This window comes from Polypterus senegalus, chromosome 8 (genome assembly GCF_016835505.1).
Source record: "Polypterus senegalus isolate Bchr_013 chromosome 8, ASM1683550v1, whole genome shotgun sequence".
NCBI classification, from domain to species: Eukaryota; Metazoa; Chordata; class Cladistia; order Polypteriformes; family Polypteridae; genus Polypterus; species Polypterus senegalus.
The window spans coordinates 152718191-152737894 of NC_053161.1; the positions used below are offsets into that span (position 1 = coordinate 152718191).

Below are 19704 nucleotides of genomic sequence, written 5' to 3' on the forward strand. Positions count from 1 at the left end.
TTCTGTGGGAAAGATATGAGATAATCTGTCCTCTTAAGAAGGCCTTAAGAGTTTCCCAGAGTATTCCTGCAGAGATCTCGGGGATGTATTTGTCTCTAGAAAGAATTTGATTTGTTTGGATATAAATTCAGTACAATTCTCGTCAGCTAATAGAAGGGGGTTGAGGCGCCATCTGTGGGGTGAGTGTGTGGGGCTTAGTAATTTCAGCTCCAAAATCATAGGTGCATGGTCTGAAATAACAATAGCATCGTATTTACAAGATTTAATCTTAGGCAAGAAGTTATTATCTATAAAGAAGTAATCAATCCTTGAATAGCAATGATGTACTGGTGAGTAGAAAGAATATGTTCTTGAATTTGGGTTTAAAAACCTCCAGGGATCTGATAAGTTGTGATCAGTTATAAACTTTGTAATTATCTTTGCGGTGTTAGTTGCCGTTCCCCCTGTGGAGGAAGTCTTATCTAAAAGTGGATTTAAACACAATTAAAGTCCCCAGCCATTATAACTTTATGAGTGTTCAGATTGGGAATGGATGCAAATAAATTTTGTATAAATTCCTTATCATCAACATTAGGTGCATAAACATTTATCAAAATCATTTTACAGTTAGATAAGTCTCCCATGACCATTACATATCTCCCTTCAGGATCCAATACTACATCTAATGCTACAAATGGTACTGTTCTATGTATGAGAATTCCCACCCCTCTAGTTTTCTTCGTAAAACTAGAATGATCCTTGCTTAGTAAGTGGGTTTCCTGTAAAAATACTATTTTAGCATTTAAACCTGTTAGCTGAGAAAGTACTTTCTTTCTCTTTAATTCGTGATTCAGGCCTTTAACATTCCAGCTTACGAAGTTAACTGTCCCATCATGGAGACACTGATTCTGAGTTTTTGATGTCATTTTATAGTCTTAACTGGAAGTGAGATAGTTTAGGTCTTAATTTCCTATTTCCCCAAGAGTTGTTGCCATGCAGCTTATTATTACGTTGATAGTTATAATTATAAAGATTGAGAGGATAGATTAGATATAGATCAAGCCTGCTCTCTTTTTCCCCCCTTAAACCCCCACCCTCCCTTTTTGCCTCCCCAAGAGAGGCTAAAACCCACTTCACGCAGTCCCAGTTCTCTGACATACCCAGAGACAGAGCACGTCCAAAGCACAACAGGCCCCCATGCAGTGGCGCTTTATGGTTAAAAGATAGAGATATCTGTTACCAATATAGTCTTTAAAAGTGAAAAAAAAAGAGAGAAAAAAAAAAAGAATTTTGCACTTAAAATATATATATAGTCTTCAGCAATTTTAGTGCATTAAGATGATACCCCCAGATAATAAACCCGGGTGATGGTGTTAAAGATGTGTCCAAAATAAGCATAACAAGTCTTAATGCAGTAATAGCAATAACAGTAAACCAAGGGTATGATATTGAACAGTCTCGTTTATGGTACACATGAAATAATTAGAAAAGAAAAGGAGGAAAAAGTAATTAAGCACAATAAAACATAAACTGATAGCGCCCTAGTAATACTAAGTAAAAATAAGAATATATGAGAATATATGCTGATAAAAAACGTATTTTAAAATGAATAGATCAGACAGTAGATTATTAATCCTAGCTTTATCATTTATCATTTACCGCCATGACTCACTATTATGTATCAGAATAGTCCCAGGATCAGCTTTCTTAATTCATTTTCTGCTTCTTCCTTGCTAGCGAAGACATAGAAATGACCTTGCCATTCCACTTTCAGTTTTGCCGGATACAGGAGGCTGTATTTGACACTGGCTTGCCGTAGCGCTGTTTAATATTATAGAAAGCTGCGTGTTTAATAGCTGTTGCTGGAGAGAAGTCAGGGAAGATACGAATGTGGTTATTTTCATATATAATATCTTCCTTGTTTCTGAGGAGTGCCATCACCTCTAGCTTAAATGATAATCTTTCAAAACAAACTATAAAAGATCTTGATCGGGGTCTGACGGTGTTTGATCCGCGTACGTGGTAAGCCGCTGCTATCTCAGATTCTGCTTTAAAGTCGCCCCCGATTATTTTAGAAAAAAGTTCAGCTGCGAATTTCACAGGGTTTGAACTTTCTCATTCTCCGGCAGACCTTCAATTCTGACATTATACCTTCTACTCCCATCTTCTTGTTTTTCTTTATTATTTTCATAATATACTGTATGTACAGTGTCAGGGATGCCAGGGGCCATTACCCGGCCGGGACGTCATGAGGGACTGGATGTGGGTCTGCACCCACACTGGATCACGTGGGGGTTGCCTTCCTGGTTGCTCTGGGGGCCACGGATACAGGGCATGGAAGCTCCACCCTGTAGGGGCCCGTGGTCACCGCCAGGAGGCGCCCCAATGCCTTGGGGACCTGTTACCCCAGCACTTCTGCCACACCAGGAAGTGCTGGAGGGATGACTTTGGAGGATACCCGGAGAGCTGCCGGGAGAACAGCTGACACTTCTGCCATGCTGGGGCGTGGCCAAAGGGGGAGTGTCGGAAGCACCTGGAGCTCATCCGGGTCATGTATAAAAGGGGCCGTCTCCATTCATTCGAGGCTGGAGTCGGGAGGATGAAGGACGAAGCAAGAGAGGAGAGTGGAGGCGGACCGAAAAGAAGGCATTGTGGCCAGGACTGAGATTGTTGGGGTATTGTGCACATTTGACTGGATCTGAGTGACCATTGTATAATAATTGTAAAATAAACGTGTGGTGGTATTTTAACAACATATCCGCCTGTCTGTGTCCGGGTCGGCTCCAGAACAGTAGTTTATTTAGTTATCGGCCCTATTTCCTATATGTGGAGCCTACGTAGGCAGGGCCATCGACTCATACAGCTGGAGTATTGGCCAAGGTAATATTGAATAGGAACTTCCTCATAAATTATGCTGGAGCTTTGGCAATGTGTTTTTCTATTTGATTCCTGTTTTTTTTCCATTTGCTGAATACCTTCTTGGATTCCCTGATTTTGACCCCAGGCTCTTCAATCAAGTCTTGGCTCTGGGTACTGATTTTAAAATTGTTTCTATAGATTTTCATCTTGCATCTTTTTCATGTCTTTCCTTTTGTGTTACATTTTTTAAATTCTTCGATGCATTTCTTTTTACATATTTAAAAACAAAACAAAACTTTGCTTCATTTTCTTGGGCCAGAGGTTCTTCATGGGTTCTCTCTCTCGCTCCCTTTGATGCTTGAGACTTAAAAGCATTTGCCCTATTGTGGAGCCAGGGCCCAGGCCTCCTAGGATAGTGAGACCTAATAGTTTGCTGCAGACCTGTGGAGTTAATCACAGGTTTGGCTTAAGGCTTTTGAGGCCATTTGATTGACTGCTGGATGACTTCCATCTTGGGATGAAAGTCCATCTTAACCTGAAGTAAAACAGTTCTCACAAGAAAAAAGGAATTCTTTCTTTCCTATAGGCAAACTGTAGTTTTGTAGTATTGCTGATGCAGATGTAATTTCCTTATGCCACATGATTCAGTTCCCCACATTTGCACAAAGAGTGCTTGGGCCAGGGTTCAAACCCATCTATTATACTGTATGTTTGTTTATGGAGTATTCAGTAAAAGCACAACTCAATTAAAAGATTGTGTTAATGCAAATACAGAATTTTTTTAAGTCAGGGCACAACATATTTCATTTTAATATTCATTTTCACAGGTCTCTTCTTGGTTTCCTTACATCTACTGAACATATTATAGTAGAATTTTGGGTATGAATCCAGGCCCTGGCCGTACCTTTGTGGAATTTGCAAGTTGTGATATTCCAAAGGGGCTTTCCAGTGTTCCTGCCACAGAGCTGTGCATTTGGGTGAACTGTAAACTCCACATTAGTATGGAATGAGTGAAGTGTGTTGCTTCTTGCCTTGTGCCAGATGCTGCTGTATTAATCTCTAGTTATTCTCAATTGGATATGTATATTTGAAAGTGGATAAGTATATGAGCTTCTTAAAAGCTTTGCAACAAAAAAGTAGTTACACTACTTGAGAAAAGCAATACATGGTCCTTAGGAAGATTTTCAAAGTAATACTCTTTATGTGGCCTGTCTCCAGGATCTACAATGTTTTTGATCAGCAGGGCTGAGGTTATAATTTTTTTTAGAAGTAAAATTATTTAGTATTGTTTCCTGCCTTGCACATAATTGTACAAACTAGGATAATCTCAAATTACACAAGTACAAAAATAGGTATATGGAAAGGTAACATTTTGCTAAAGTAAAAATATGACTTACATTTCTAGGCCTGCTTTTTCAACCTGATGGCATCCCTCACCTCTGGTGTCCACCATTGGGTTCTTGGGTTGCCTCCTTGAGAGGCACCCATGGCCTTCAGGCTTCAACTCTCTGCAGCTGCTTCCGCAATGGAGGCTTTGAACAAGGCCCATTCAGACTCTATGTCCATAGCCTCTCCTCTGGATGTGTAAAAAGCTCTTTCTGAAGTTGGAGTTCAAAGTCTTCTGGGCAGTGAAGTTGGGACGAGACGTTCAATCAGAGCTACCTTATGTTTGAACATGGTATTTGTTATGGACAAACCATGCCTAGCACAGAGGTTCAATAACAAAACACTACTCAAGTTTAGATATTGGGAGGCTGTTCCTCCATATCACGCCTCTTCAGTTGTCTACATTGTTATGCACTTAAGAGCTGAAGTCATCCAGTAGAACTATGGTGTCCCTAACTGGGCCCCTTTCCAGGATTCCCTCCAGGCACTCCAAGTAGACCTGGTACTCCAAACTGACTTTTGGTACATAAGCACATATAACCATTAGAGTCCCCCAGTCTGCGACCTACATCCCCACAGAAGCAGCCCTCTCTTTCTCTGAGGTGAACTCCAACATGGCATCAAAGAAGCAGGGGTTCAATAATAAGCCCACTCCTGCCTGACACCTTTCCTCAAAGGCAACTCCAGAGTAAAGGAGAGTCTAGTATCTTTGAAGGGTTTTGGTTCCAGAACCAAGTGAGTGGGTGGACATGACTCCAACTATATCTAGTTGGTAGCTCTCCACCTCACCCATCAACTCTGACTCCTTCCCCCGAAGAGAGGTGAAATTTCACATCCCAACAGTCAGTTTATATGTCTGTGTTCCAGTCTGCCAAGACCTCTGCGTTTGACTGCTGCCTCTATTCCTCCTGCAGGTATTGGGCCCATAGGAGGGCAGTCCCACATTGTGTTTCTGGGCTGTGCCTGGCTGGGCCCCATGGCAGGTTCTGTCACCACCAGGTGTTCATTTCCGGGCCCTCCTCCCAGGCCTGGCTCCTTGGAGGTGGCCATGGTAACCCCATACTGGACATGGTTCTCTTTTTAAATTTGTACCTTTGCTTCATTAGGGGCTTTGGATTGCTCTTTGTCTGACCACTCACCTGTGATCAATTTGCTGTAGAAGGCCCAATCAGGAGCTACTGCTCCGGAAAACATAGCTACTAGGTTCACAGGGGTAAAAAAACCTCTGCACCATGATATGGTGCCAATTTCCAGATTCACATGTCAAACTTTAATGACAACAAGGAAGCAAGAAGATACAGAAGACCACAGAGCTCTGAAAAGACCAGGATGTACTGTGGCAAATGTAGCATCCATGTGTGCTTTTTGCCAAGCAGAAGCCGTTTCAAAACAACTCATCCCAAAGAGATTCAGCTGATCCATACCTCTGTAAGAAGAACCTACCAGCTCAGAGTGGTAGCAGTATTTTGCAGGACATGAAACATCAGACCATTCACCATTATCTAAATTGTACCTTTTATTTCAAAACAAAACAATTCAATGTTTACAAAGTTTGCATTGTATGTTTATTGGTCTAACAGAGGCAACGCGTGCTGAAAACTATAATATAAATGCATTAAACTCATTTTTTAATTTTTTTTTATTATAGAAAAAAATCATGAATTAATGAATCATGGTATGCCCAGTTGTGTATAATGTTGAGATTAAACAAATTTATTGAATGAACAAAAGGGAACAGGCGTTTCATTATTAAAGAATTTTTGTTCTTTCTCGGTAATGATGTTTACTGTGGTCGACATGAAATAAAAACGGCCGATTTTTTTTATAGTTATTTTTTCTAGATGACAGAAGAGGATGAGTAAGGCTAACCTGCAAAAGAAATGTCAGTCAGTGGAGATAATTCATAAATGAAGGGGTTAATCCATTTGTAGGTAAATCAGGAAATAATTCTTTCCAGGACGCAAACAGATTAATCTATACAGGACCATTAGATAAGCAATGCAATAATTAACATATCCGCACAAATAGAGGGCGCTGTTTCATTCTTTGTTGGTCCGTCAATCGTCTTTGAGCGGCACATGTAGATATCTATGATAGCGATGAGATGGAACGGAAATGAACGTGGGGCCTCGTGTGTGTTGCTGTTGGGTAGCGACGGAGGCGCGGATATTGAACTGGGGCTGGACCGGCTATCGTCCAGCGTCTGTTAGTCTCGTGTCCGTGTCCTCTTAAGGCCGATGTGAATAAAGCATAGCTACACAGAGGAAAGAGGTACGTAATTTTTGGATAAAAGAGTGCGGGGAGAGAGAAGAAAAGGGACAAGAGAGCCACAGCGGACAACAAGCTGCTTGTGTTTACTTTTTTGTTTTTGAACCAGAGTCCGTGAAGGTAAGCATGTCCCCAAGGAGCGTCATATAGTCTTACGTGTTTCCTTTTAAGCGCACCGATCTGCATTTATTACTAAATAATTACTAACAACACACAAAATGATATATATAAATTCAAGATTTATTTAGTGTCGTGAGAAGTTAAGCAAAATGACCCCTTTTATTGGCTAACTAGAAAGATTGCAATGTGCAAGCTTTTGAGGCCACTCCGGCTCCTTCAGGCAAGATGTAATTAAATACAATTGCAAATTGCAAACTGCCTGAAGAAGGGTCCTGAGTTGCCTTGAAAGCTTGCATATTGTAATCTTTCTAGTTATCCAATAAAAGGGATCATTTGCCTTAACTTCTCACTAAATTCATAATGGCTAACATGGTACAACACTCTAGTACTAATATTTTATTTAACTAAAAAAAATGTTTAAAAGAGCAAAAAAGGAATTTTTAAAAGGCAATCCCAATTAAACAAATCACAAAACAAACAAAATTAATGAAACGGACACCAGCCAAGCAAGCCCAACGAACCGCTGGTGAATCCTTTCTTCTGAGCTACAAATCAAACCCAAGGGAGGACCCAGCAGGATTGACAGTCAGGGTGGCCCCAACTCCTAGGGCTTTATTTACGAAGTGCATGCAAAGGCCAAACACCTAAAGGGAAAATATGTCAAATAACAAACAAAGCTCCCCGGAATACCATAACATGCAAAATAATTAAAAATTAAGAAAAACGGTAATTAAAGAATCCTGGTTGTAACACAACATGTTTATTGTGCCTGTGATTTTAAGTGTGGAGTAAAACTTTCTACCATTTGTGGCAAGTTTACCCTTAAGTTTCTAACTGTGTCCCAGTGTTGTTGTTGAACTCACTTTAAAGTAACAGCTGGGATCCACTGTATTAATTCCCTTCATAACTTTAAACCCATCTCTTTCATTACCCCCTCAAAACTCAAACCTCTCAGTCACATATTCTACTGTTCTCTGGGCTTTCCCTAGTATTGCTATGAGTGCTTTTTTTTTTTTTTTTGGTAATACACGTGACAGATGCTCTGTTTCTAACATGTTGCAGTACAGTTGTATGTTCTGCCAGCAGATGCAAAAATGACAAACTGGGAGAGAAGTGTTTGTACAGAGCTAAACCAGTCGTTACCAGAAACATACCTAGTGCCAATGCCTAAAACAATTTGAAACCCTAAGACAACAGAATAGTACCTAATTGTAACTTGGATGAACTCAGAAATGCACACAATTTGGTTCAATTGAATCTGCAATCTTGAACAATTAGAAAAGTGACCTTTATACAGTCCCATGTTACACGTCCTGCACTTTCAGTTTGTCATACTATGGTAACATGGTAGCAACTGCTAACAAACTATTCACAAAATGGTGGTGAACACAAAATCAAGGATGGTTTCATTAGAAAAGGAAATATTTCAACATTCACAAAGCAATTTTTAAAAATGAGAATGAATAAAGCAATTTGGGCTCCGAAAAAAACATGTAATGGTAACCTCAAAAAATGGATACTTTATTAATCCCAAGGGGAAATTCACATAATCCAGCAGCAGTATACTGATACAAAGAAACAATATTAAATTAAAGAGTAATAAAAATGCATGTAAAAACAGACAATAACTTTGAATAATGTTAGCAAACAGCAATAAGAAATATCAAAGCAATGTAAACAAAATCAGATTATAACTCCACATTAGAAAAATATAGATGAGAACTTGCCATTCAGCCTAACAAAGCCTGTCAGCCTTATCAACTTAATTCCTCCAAAATAATATCAAGTACCCAAAGTCCTTGGTACCTTATTCCATAGGTCTATGACCCTCTTTTTTGAAGAAAAACCTCCTAATGTTTGTGTGAAATTTATATTAAACAAATTTCTAGATATGTCCCTGTATTCTTGATTAACTCAGTTTATAATAACAGTCTTGATCCACTGGACTAATTCCCTTCATGATTTTAAACACTTCAGTCATGTCACCTCTAAATCCTCTTTTGTTTAAACTGTAAAGGCTCAGCTCTTTTAATCTTTCCTCATAATTCATCCCCTGTAGCCCTGGAATCAGCCTAGTCGCTCATCTCTAGACCTTTTCTAGTCCTGCTATGTCCTTTTTGTAGCCTGGAGACCAAAATTGCAACCAGTACTACAGATGAGGCATCACCAGTGTGTTATAAAGCTTGAGCAGAACCTCCTGTGACTTGTACTCCACATATCAAGGTGCTATATAACCTGACATTCTGTTAGCCTTCTTAATGGCTTCTGAACATTGTCTGGGAGTCGATAGCTTAGAGTCCAATATGACTCCTAAATCCTTCTCATAAGGTGTACTCTCAATTTTCAGACCTCCCATTGTGTACTCAAACCTAACATTTGTACTTCCTATATGTAATGCTTTACATTTACTGACATTAAATTTAATCTGCCACAAATCTGCCAAAGTCTGTATGCTGTCCAAGTCCTTTTATAATGATATAATGGATTCAAAATTATCTGCCAATCCACCTATCTTGGTATCATCTGCAAACTTAACCAGCTTTTAATTATACATAAATGATTTGGATATAAATATGTGATTATTATATTAATTAATGATCATTTGATTATATTACTTAATATGTGATATATATATATATATATATATATATATATATATATATATATATATACACACTCACCTAAAGGATTATTAGGAACACCATACTAATACGGTGTTTGACCCCCTTTCGCCTTCAGAACTGCCTTAATTCTACGTGACATTGATTCAACAAGGTGCTGAAAGCATTCTTTAGAAATGTTGGCCCATATTGATAGGATAGCATCTTGCAGTTGATGGAGATTTATGGGATGCACATCCAGGGCACGAAGTTCCCGTTCCACCACATCCCAAAGATGCTCTATTGGGTTGAGATCTGGTGACTGTGGGGGCCATTTTAGTACAGTGAACTCATTGTCATGTTCAAGAAACCAATTTGAAATGATTTGAGCTTTGTGACATGGTGCATTATCCTGCAGGAAGTAGCCATCAGAGGATGGGTACATGGTGGTCATGAAGGGATGGACATGGTCAGAAACAATGCTTAGGTAGCCCGTGGCATTTAAACGATGCCCAGTTGGCACTAAGGGGCCTAAAGTGTGCCAAGAAAACATCCCCCACACCATTACACCACCAGCCTGCACAGTGGTAACAAGGCATGATGGATCCATGTTCTCATTCTGTTTACGCCAAATTCTGACTCTACCATTTGAATGTCTCAACAGAAATCGAGACTCATCAGACCAGGCAACATTTTTCCAGTCTTCAACTGTCCAATTTTGGTGAGCTCATGCAAATTGTAGCCTCTTTTTCCTATTCGTAGTGGAGATGAGTAGTACCCGGTGGGGTCTTCTGCTGTTGTAGCCCACCCGCCTCAAGGTTGTGTGTGTTGTGGCTTCACAAATGCTTTGCTGCATACCTCGGTTGTAATGAGTGGTTATTTCAGTCAAAGTTGCTCTTCTATCAGCTTGAATCAGTCGCCCATTCTCCTCTGACCTCTAGCATCAACAAGGCATTTTCCACAGGACTGCCGATACTGGATGTTTTTCCCTTTTCACACCATTCTTTGTAAACCCTAGAAATGGTTGTGCGTGAAAATCCCAGTAACTGAGCAGATTGTGAAATACTCAGACCGGCCCGTCTGGCACCAACAACCATGCCACGCTCAAAATTGCTTAAATCACCTTTCTTTCCCATTCTGACATTCAGTTTGGAGTTCAGGAGATTGTCTTGACCAGGACCACACACTTAAATGCATTGAAGCAACTGCCATGTGATTGGTTGATTAGATAATTGCATATATATATGCTGAAGACTGTTTTGTGCTTGGTCACTAGACATAAACTAATAATGAGTTTATGTGCTTATGCTCATGTAGAGTATCTGTCAAAGTTTTCACTTTGTTTAGAAAAAAGTGAAACACACAGGCAATCACTTATTTTGAGTGCTGTTTTAAAAGTGTTTTACCCTCTTCTCTTAACAGAGGAAAACTGGAAGCTGCCATATTTTTCGGCACCTAGGTGTACAAAATGGAAATTGACCAGGAGCCACAAGAGAAGGGACATAATGGTGAAGACAAGTGGTCTGAAGACAAAACTGAAAATGAAGAGGAAGAGGAGGATGACTTCATAGGGCAAAGGGAACCTTCTTTTTTTGAAAAAAGGATTGTGAAGATTAAGGAAGAAGACAGTGAATGGGAATCTGTTTACCATCACAAAGAGCGAGAGGGTCATAAATGGAAGGCAGTACACATTAAAGAAGATCCGGATCAAAAGTATAATGGAACTGACAGGCTGACAAATGAAAGTGTCAAGGAAGAAACCTTTAAACCGGAGTCTGCCTTTCATTATATGCATCCAAATGAGGATGTAACCGGATTGGGCTCCACTGTGAGCAGACCCTGCATGTTACAGGATCATTCTGTCCACGTGAAGTCAGAGTCATTAGAATCAAATACAAAGAGCGATGAGAAAGCATCATGTTTGAGTCATTCTGAAGAAGGTAGGTGCTAAAATAGGGGAAAAAAGGCTTCAAGTTGATTGCTATTTGCATAATGTAATTAATTTGTAATTGGGATTTAGTTTAGGTACACTCCTTTCTGTAAGTTATTTTATTTTGTACATCCTTTCACATGTGGATAGTGCCTCTTCACGATGTAACATGAAGCTTTACTCTTCAAAGTATTTTCTTACAGGGCACACTTCAGAACACCTGGTTAGCATACTGAATCAAGCTTATGGGTAGAATACAGTTACAAACTTGGCAAATGGCATAATATGCACACACATACAAATAGATTACCTTGTTTTGCAGTGTGTTCACATTAATTTCAAATAGTTGACAAGAAAGAATACTAAAAACTACTAATTATTATTATTATTGGGAAGTTGACAATGAGAGAGAGTGAGAGAGAGCCTCCAGTCAGCAGGATCATGGTTGGATATAATGCAAAGTCATAGACAAAGATGCACATAGTCACAGATCTGGAGCCCACAGTCAACTGGCCATTTCCTCCACCGGGACAATCTACCACAACTTTGTGCTTGGATGTCTAATAAAATGACAGAAATCCCATCATTGTTTGTTTTTACTTAAAGACTTTGCAAAGGGCAGATAAACAGCTTGGAAGCAGAACAGTGGCTCCAGGTGCCACAGCTTGTTACTGACAAAAAGAGAAACAGAACAGAGAGAGATCAATAACATTTTATAGTTACTAATATTTTTATAGAAACTAACTTGTTTTAAATTTGGCTTGCAATAATTGTGGTTACTCTGCTTGTAATGGATGTGGCTGAGATTTATTCTTTCAGGTTAAAGAGTTTCAAGTACAGGATAGAATAGAATAGCAAGATAAAAGTATTTTTGGAGCACAGCACTGATTACCTTAAGAGTCATGGATAGGAATTTGGCTTTCTATTATTCCCTTATCCCAGCTGTGCACATAAAGAATCGGTGCCTGAATGGCCACATAGAGTATTCTTAACTGAAGATCTCGTTCTAAAATGATCTGTCTTTCTAAAATATGTTTTAAACCAGCCATGCTTACCTGTCTTTGCTCAGGAAATTTCGTAAGAGAAAGGGCCCTAGTTATAGTCCAATCAGTTAATTGGATATGAAAAGTACTATGCAACTAAGTACTTTTCTATATACAATATTTGTGTGTGTGTGTGTATAGAATATATATGCCACAAGGGGGGCACCATGGAGCCCCAAACCACCGACACAGCAGTATGGTGTATGGTGTTTGAATAAAACCATGGATTTTTATTCCACCAGGCACCTCTCTTTACCAGTAATCAGCCACTAATACAAGCAAAATAAAGCAATAATAAAACATGTTTTCCTCCTCCTCTCCTCCGCTGAGTGTTGTCCACTGTCTCCCAACTCTCATGTGTGGCAGCAGGCTCCTTTTTAAGCCAGACCTGGGAATGCTTCTAATGCCATGCTGTAGCTTCCTGGAAGCACGTCTGGGACATGGAGAAAGTAGGGAGGTCCTCCTGTGACATCGCCCCTTCTCAATCCTCAGGGGCCCCAACAGAGCAGCACTTCTGGACTCCATCTCCCAAGCACCCCTGCGGGTGTCCCTTCTGTATTCTCATACAAGGACCACTGCCACCTGGCTTATGGGGATGGAATCACTCCAAATCCTAGGCTTTTGTCAGTCCATCTGCTATAGTCTACTGGCCAGGTACGCGATTTATTTCCTTGTCCCTCTGGCCAGTTTGCTTGCAACATTGCGCTGGGGACCTGTCCGAGTAATTAGATATCCTCCAATCCAGCCGGGATGCCCTTTCGCCTCCTACTGTGTATATGTGTTTATCTATCTCTCTCTCTCTCTCTAGATAGATATATCTGTATCTATCTATATCTATATATCTATATCTATCTATATATCTGTGTCTATATATATATATATATATATATATATATATATATCTATATCTATATATCTCTATATCTATTCTTATATAATACACTACCGTGGCTGCCCATTTGTCTATCCATTTGACCTATTGACCTGAAATTTGGTACACCTATTCTACGTGACCTCTGCGTTCAGCTATCGGGGTAATGATTTATTACTCTTTTTATTTTTATTATATTTTATTGTAGAATCAGCTCTTGGTAGCAAGCAGCAGGGCATCAATCGCATCAACCTCTGAGCAAATGAATGCTAAATGTACAGAGAAAGAGTATGAAAACCATAAGCCAAGTGTATTCACTGCACATAATCGTGCAGTATGTCGTTACCGGTATGTGTAAACTAGCCATCCCCCGTGGCTCCACCCACATAGTAGTGAAACAGGACAGACTTTAAAAATCAATAAACAAACAGGTATCACTGGCCAAGTGGAAGTAAGGTCCGCTCCAAAACGTGGCCTGTCAATTAAATATCAAAGTTAACCCATGTTGGGTTTGTGCTTACTGTTTACATTTTAACAAATAGGTTCACAGCGAGACACGATGAACAATGGCAAAGATGACCATCCAAAGAAAATTCTAGTATTGCTGTTTGCAAACAGTTTAAACTAAATTGATAGAATTTGTGCAATGGATACAAACGGATAAAGAAAACAGTATTAACAAATATTGTGGTGTAAAAAAAACTTTTTCAATAGCTTATGGAGGTGTGTAGGATGTACAGAGTCAGGCTAGTAGTGTGAAGCATAGTGCAGCTGATAAAGCCAGCGAACACATTAATGGAGTAGAGTGAGTGTAAACTTTGTGTATATATGCTGCAGTGAGAGTGTCAGTAAAAATGTTATGAGTTCAAGAAGTGTTGACAGGGAAAAATGAAATGTAAGATTGACGATATTAGGAAATTCTCAAACTCCATAGATGTGAATATATATATATATATATATATATATATATATATATATATATATATATATATTTCAGTGAAGTGTTTGTGGTAGACACCACTTTTACTTCTGCTTCTCCCTTTTTACTTGAAGCAAAGCAACACTAAAGCTAACAGCTACGAGTTCTGGAGGCCACAATCAAGCAGTAAAGCACTCTTGCTAAGCTTGTACTTCAGGTTTACTGACCTTCCTCCTTCCGTTTGACATTTCACTTTCCATGCCAAATGTTATACCATCTCTATTTCTCCGATTCAGGACATTGTTCTTCCTTCATCCATCCATGCTATTAGTCATTGGGGCTGTTCACACGGCACATCAATCGTTTCTGCTCTGCTTTTCATTTGCATGAAGTCCCCTTCTCAGCACAGCGTGTATTAACATTGCAGAAATATTGATATATCAGGTGAAAAAAATCAGGTTGGTACATAGTCAGTGGTCTGCCGTTGATAAAATGAAATGAGGGAGCTGTGCAAATTTTGGCAGAGATTGGTCAAACAGTATGGAATTGAATACCAGTGTATTGCTATTAAAATAGTTCTTTTACAGTAGGCTAAATTTGACTCATAATATTTAATTTGTATGTTTTGATTTTAGGGTTATGTAGATCATGAATGTCAAGCTCCAGTCCTGGAGTGCCGCAGTGGCTGCACGTTTTCATTCTAACCATCTTCTTCATTAGTGACCAATTTTTGCTGCTAATTAGCTTTTTTGCCTTGGTTTTAATTAACTTGACTCGGGCCCCTTAGTCATCTCTCTTTCTTTAATTCGCACCCCAACACTAAGGAGACACAAAACAAGCCGCCACATGACCAGCTGTGCCAATCACACAATATCTGAAAATAAAGGTGATGGTCTCGGTAAGGTTGATCTCTCAGGTCACCAAAACATTATGATAGTGTTCTTAGCAAAAAACATAAAAATCAACAGTTTTGGAAATGTCTGCTGCGGCAGAATGAGAGCAGCAATAAGCCATGGTTACACCTTGTCTGATGAAGGGGCCTTAGCTGCCTCGAAAGCTTGCATTTGTAATCTATTTAGTTGGCCAATAAAAGGTGTCATTTCACCCTACTTTCTCCTGTATCAATCCATGGCTAACATGGTACAACACTCTACTGCTATTGAATTAAATAACAAGTTAAATTAACTGCAAGAATCAGCTTCTTATTAAGAGATCGGTTGGAGTTTGAAATCCCAGTTTAGCTTGTCATCTGTTGGCTTGTTTCACATATTTCTGTTTGGCTACCATTTAATGAAGAAAGGAATAAATACAGAGGGCTGAATCCTTAAAAACAAGGCTTTTAAAATGAAGAGGAATGAAGTTAATTAGCACTGGTCATTGATTAGGAAAAGGGTTTGAATGAAAACCTGCAGCCACTGTGGCCCTCCATGCCTGGAGTTTGACTCCCCTGATGTAGATGATGGCTCTAAAACTGTGTGCCCAGAGCCTATGTGGGTTATTCAGCATTGTGTAATGTAAATTTTCTAAAAAAAGTCTGTAATTGAACAGCAGGCAGGTATAAAGACTCTTAAGATCATTCATATACATATACACACACACAAATTTTGAGCTTCATAATGTATATAAGAATTAATTATTCATCTGTGGTTTTCTACAGATTTGCAACAAAGGAGCAGCTTGTCCATATCCTCATTTCCTCAGGCTTCTCGTCAGTGCAAATCCCAACAGACTGTACTTGACAAATCTGTGAAGAAATTGCTCTCCGGATTTAGGTGTTTTATACCAGCATCTTTGAAGTATATTTTGCTGCCTAGTGTGAAACTAACAAGGATAGATGCTGTCAACAATCAACTACAGTTGCACAAAAGAAATGAATTTATCAACCAGGAGAGTGTGAATTTCTTTAAAAGCAAATTGTCAGTGGAGAATGACCATCAGTGGAGCCCTAAAAGACTTAAGCCATTCATCTGCTCTGAATGTGGTAAAAGATTTATCAACAGCAGCCATCTTCTGAGCCACACTCGAATTCACACAGGAGAGAAGCCATATTTCTGCCTTGAGTGTGGCAAACAATTCTCAGATAAAAGCAATTTTCATAGACACGCCAGAATTCACACCGGAGAGAAGCCGTATTGCTGTTCTGAATGTGGAAGAAGATTCTCACAAAATAGCCATCTTCAGCTGCACACAAGAATTCACACTGGAGAGAAACCATACTGCTGTCTTGAGTGTGGCAAACAGTTCTACAACAGCAGTCATCTTCAAAGCCACACAAGAATTCACACCGGAGAGAAGCCCTATTGTTGTCTTGAATGTGGCAAACAGTTCTCCTGCAAGAAGACTGTTCAGAGCCATGCACGAATTCATACTGGAAGGAAACCCTATTGGTGTTCTCAGTGTGGCAAACAATTTTCAAAGAGGAGCTATCTTCAGAGCCACACAAGATGTCACACAGGAGAGAAACCGTTTTGCTGTTCCGAATGTGGCAAATGCTTCTCTCACAGGTGCAGTCTTCAGAGTCACATAAGAAGTCACACAGGAGAGAAGCCATTTTGCTGTTCTGAATGTGGAAAACGCTTTTCCAGTAGAAGTAGTCTTCAGGTACATTCAAAAATTCATGCCAAAGAGAAACTGCATTGTTGTTCGGATTGTGGTAAACAGTTCTTATACAAGGACAGCCTTCAGTTACACACAAGAAGTCACACTCTACCATCGAGAAACTACTCTGATTCCACACAGCATATGTAAGAGAAAGAAAAATAAACAATACAACAAAATTGTATAACTAATAAGTGGGGTTCACTCCAGTCATGACTATGCACAAAACAGATGCTTATGGAGAAATTCAAGACTGCACTTGGACTTGGTTCCACAGGATTAATTAAATGAAAATTCCAGATTTAGCTAGATGATATGCCAATTAACATTGCATTCTAGAAGTTATAAAAATAGATATTATTTGGATCAATGCAAGTAGAACTTTTCTAGATGTATTTTTGAGCCTGGGGAAATGTGGCCTTTTACAGAAGCTCCTCTACATAACTAAATATAGATGCACACTGTGGTTTAAACACACATCGGAATGAATAAACAGGAAAGAAGATTAAAAAGAATGAAAACATGTCATAGTGAGGCATTATGCTGGCATTGTACTGTTGCATATACAGGAGCCCCCAACGTGTTTCTTCACACACTTCCGCTAAATAATTTGTTGGCTGAAAGTCCTAAGTGTTAGTGTGTAAGAGAGAGGATGTGCAACATTGTTCATAATGACACTCGTGTTTATATTCATTATGTCTTTTTTGCTACAACCTCCATGGGGTCCAGAGGACGCCCTGTAATTGAGTCTGCCCTTTTAATCAGTGTGTTACTTTTGTGGGCCACTTTTGAAGTGATGTTATCAGCTTAGCAAACCACAACATAGAAAACTGCACTGGCCATCACAGAGTTATAGATGATGTGAAGGATGTCACTATCAACATTAAAAGAATGCAGTCTGCCCTTATATGGTTTCTCTGTGTTATGACACCAGTCCAACCTTTCATTAATATGGATCCACTATACATCCACTCCTTGAATAGTGACCAGACATAGAGGTTGTTTGGTGTGGGAAAAGTCGTCAACCAGTTCCTTGTTTTTGCTGATGCTAAGATGCAATCAATTCTCTTTGTACTAAAAAGCAAAACTCTCTACCTGACTCCTATACTCGGTCTCATCCCCCTTATCACTACATGTGACATCATATTTATAGTCCGAGGTGTACAGAGAGAAGGACATGTGGCTGTTCCTTGTGGTGGTCCAGTGTTACTGCAGGTACTACACCAAAGCATCGCTGCACGTTCAAGGGTGAAAAAGAAAACCATAACTGTACTACAACATATCATGACTTATAAGCAAAACTCCTTGCTGTCATCATGGGGCCCAAAACAAATCCCAGTCGTTCCTTTTGTGTTTTTATGTGTGTATCTCAATTGTTTTGAATGATCTAACTCTATTTTTCAATGTACTTTATATAGTTGTTTAAATTTTTCCACTGTTTTGGCCGCCATTTTGTTTTCTTGACAGTTATTGTCAGTTTGGATACCTGTCATTAAAATGATGTTCAATATTTCCAGGGGGCATGTCCTTGGAGATCGTAATCCAAAGGTAAATGATGTGATGGGATAAGAGGATGGCTGAAAGCTCATTTCCTCATCCAAGTTGTGGATTCAAAACCCTTTTCCCCAATGTCCTTTTGATGATAACCTACTTTGGTTTTGTGCTAATGAATTTTTAACCACAAATCTTGTCTCTCATTTTGGTTGTTCAATTGTACTTTTTCACCTCCTGGTTTTAACCTTTTTTTCCTTTTATATGTCTGTCTCCTGACTTGCTCACAAATCTTGATTAGTTTGCTGATAGATCACCATTGGCTCAGTCAAAAGGAAAAGGAACTCCCAGTCTCTTCTAGATTTTCCTGCCAAATATCACCTCCCTTGAGCTGCAAATAGAAATGTTACTGGGGTCAATGCAGGAACTACACCAAAACTGCAGAAGAAATTGAATGAAGTGAAGTTAGTAGCAAATTTAGCTTTAGGCATCCTCAGAAACAACAGAGTGAGGTGAGTGACTGAGTGAGTGAGAGTGCTGTACAAGAAAAGCAGTGGCACAGGTGAAGCAGCCATATGTATGTGTTACTGTCCGAAGGAAGGTTCCTTTAGTGGAGAGGTAGAAATTAGGGATGATACAATCAGGTTTTTTAAAGCTGATTATACAGGTTCTGATTTTTTTTTCTCTTCTTTCTCTATCCCGTTAAAAAATGTTTACACTAACCTCATGCTTAAACAGACAAGTAGAAGTTTTATGTCTTTTGTTAAAGTGTATTTTTTAATTAAACTGTGTGGTTTTGTTTATTGCTTTTTTTTTTTGCTTCATTTTTGGTGTGTGTTTAAATATATTGTAAGGTTTCTAAACTCTTTTGGGACACAACCAAACTCGATGACACGCTGAAGCACGATTGCCACGTCTGTGGACGACAGTTTATCCATTGCCGGGGCAACCATAAGCTCCCAGCGGTGTAGCGGCTTGCAGTGAAAGCAAATCCGAGCTGATTGCGGTCACGCTATAAGTGCCTGTTATCAATGGGTGATGCAAGGAACATTATAAATGAAGGGAGCAGGTTTACTTGGCCACTGACTTGCATGACTGCTGTGTCTGAGTATATGAGAGTGGTAGATCCCGCTACAATAAATAACCGGGCTGTTCATGTTTCAAGCTGAATAAAGCCAGTTTTCCTAAAGTACTGAGACTCGGCCTCATGTTTTAGATTGCAAGACAGGGACTCGCATGTTACCATTTAAATATAAAATAACAATGATATCCACACGGGGCATCACTACTCATCATATATATTTATGTATTTTATGTTTTCATGTATTATTTAGGGCATTTAATTGCGTTATTTTTACCTTAAACTAACAGCAAATACACATAATTTATCAAAACGGGAATTGTTTAGGGTCTGGAAACTGATTAATTCACTTTCCATTATTTCTAATGAGGGAAAAATTGATTTGGACTTTGAACAATTCAGAGTTCAAACAGCCTCCTGAAATTAAGTTTGATGTATAAGGCACCACTGTATATAAATATTCTCACACAATCAGCTAATTGGTATTGGTAATTAAATGCAACTTAAATGTAAATATCACACACATAGCTTTTAATAATTTTAATCATCAATTGCACTA

General features: G+C 39.2%; 2 protein-coding genes across 3 annotated transcripts in view; one reads left to right on the forward strand and one right to left on the reverse strand.

Annotated features, from left to right (window-relative positions):
* Window positions 1–19704, reverse strand: part of LOC120534622 (zinc finger protein 729-like) — a 109077-nt gene that overhangs the window by 26675 nt on the left and 62698 nt on the right. The gene's annotated exons all lie outside the window — the stretch shown is intronic.
* LOC120534409 (gastrula zinc finger protein XlCGF26.1-like) lies at window positions 6251–18867 on the forward strand. 2 transcript variants are annotated; one of them, XM_039761975.1, is made up of 3 exons: window positions 6251–6612; window positions 10635–11152; window positions 15633–18867. In XM_039761975.1, the coding sequence occupies exons 2-3, from the start codon at window positions 10681–10683 to the stop codon at window positions 16721–16723; spliced, it is 1563 nt and encodes a 520-aa protein (XP_039617909.1). In that variant the 5' UTR covers window positions 6251–6612; window positions 10635–10680; the 3' UTR covers window positions 16724–18867. The 2 variants fall into 2 exon arrangements, with proteins under 2 accessions (XP_039617909.1, XP_039617910.1); XM_039761976.1 differs by having other exon boundaries at window positions 6251–6495.

Excerpts from the sequence above, each read along its gene's own strand:
- LOC120534409 (XM_039761975.1), top strand. The coding sequence starts at position 10,681 with ATGGAAATTGACCAGGAGCCACAAGAGAAGGGACATAATGGTGAAGAC. Across the intron at positions 11,153-15,632 it reads TTTGAGTCATTCTGAAGAAG|ATTTGCAACAAAGGAGCAGC; the intron begins GTAGGTGCTAAA and ends GGTTTTCTACAG.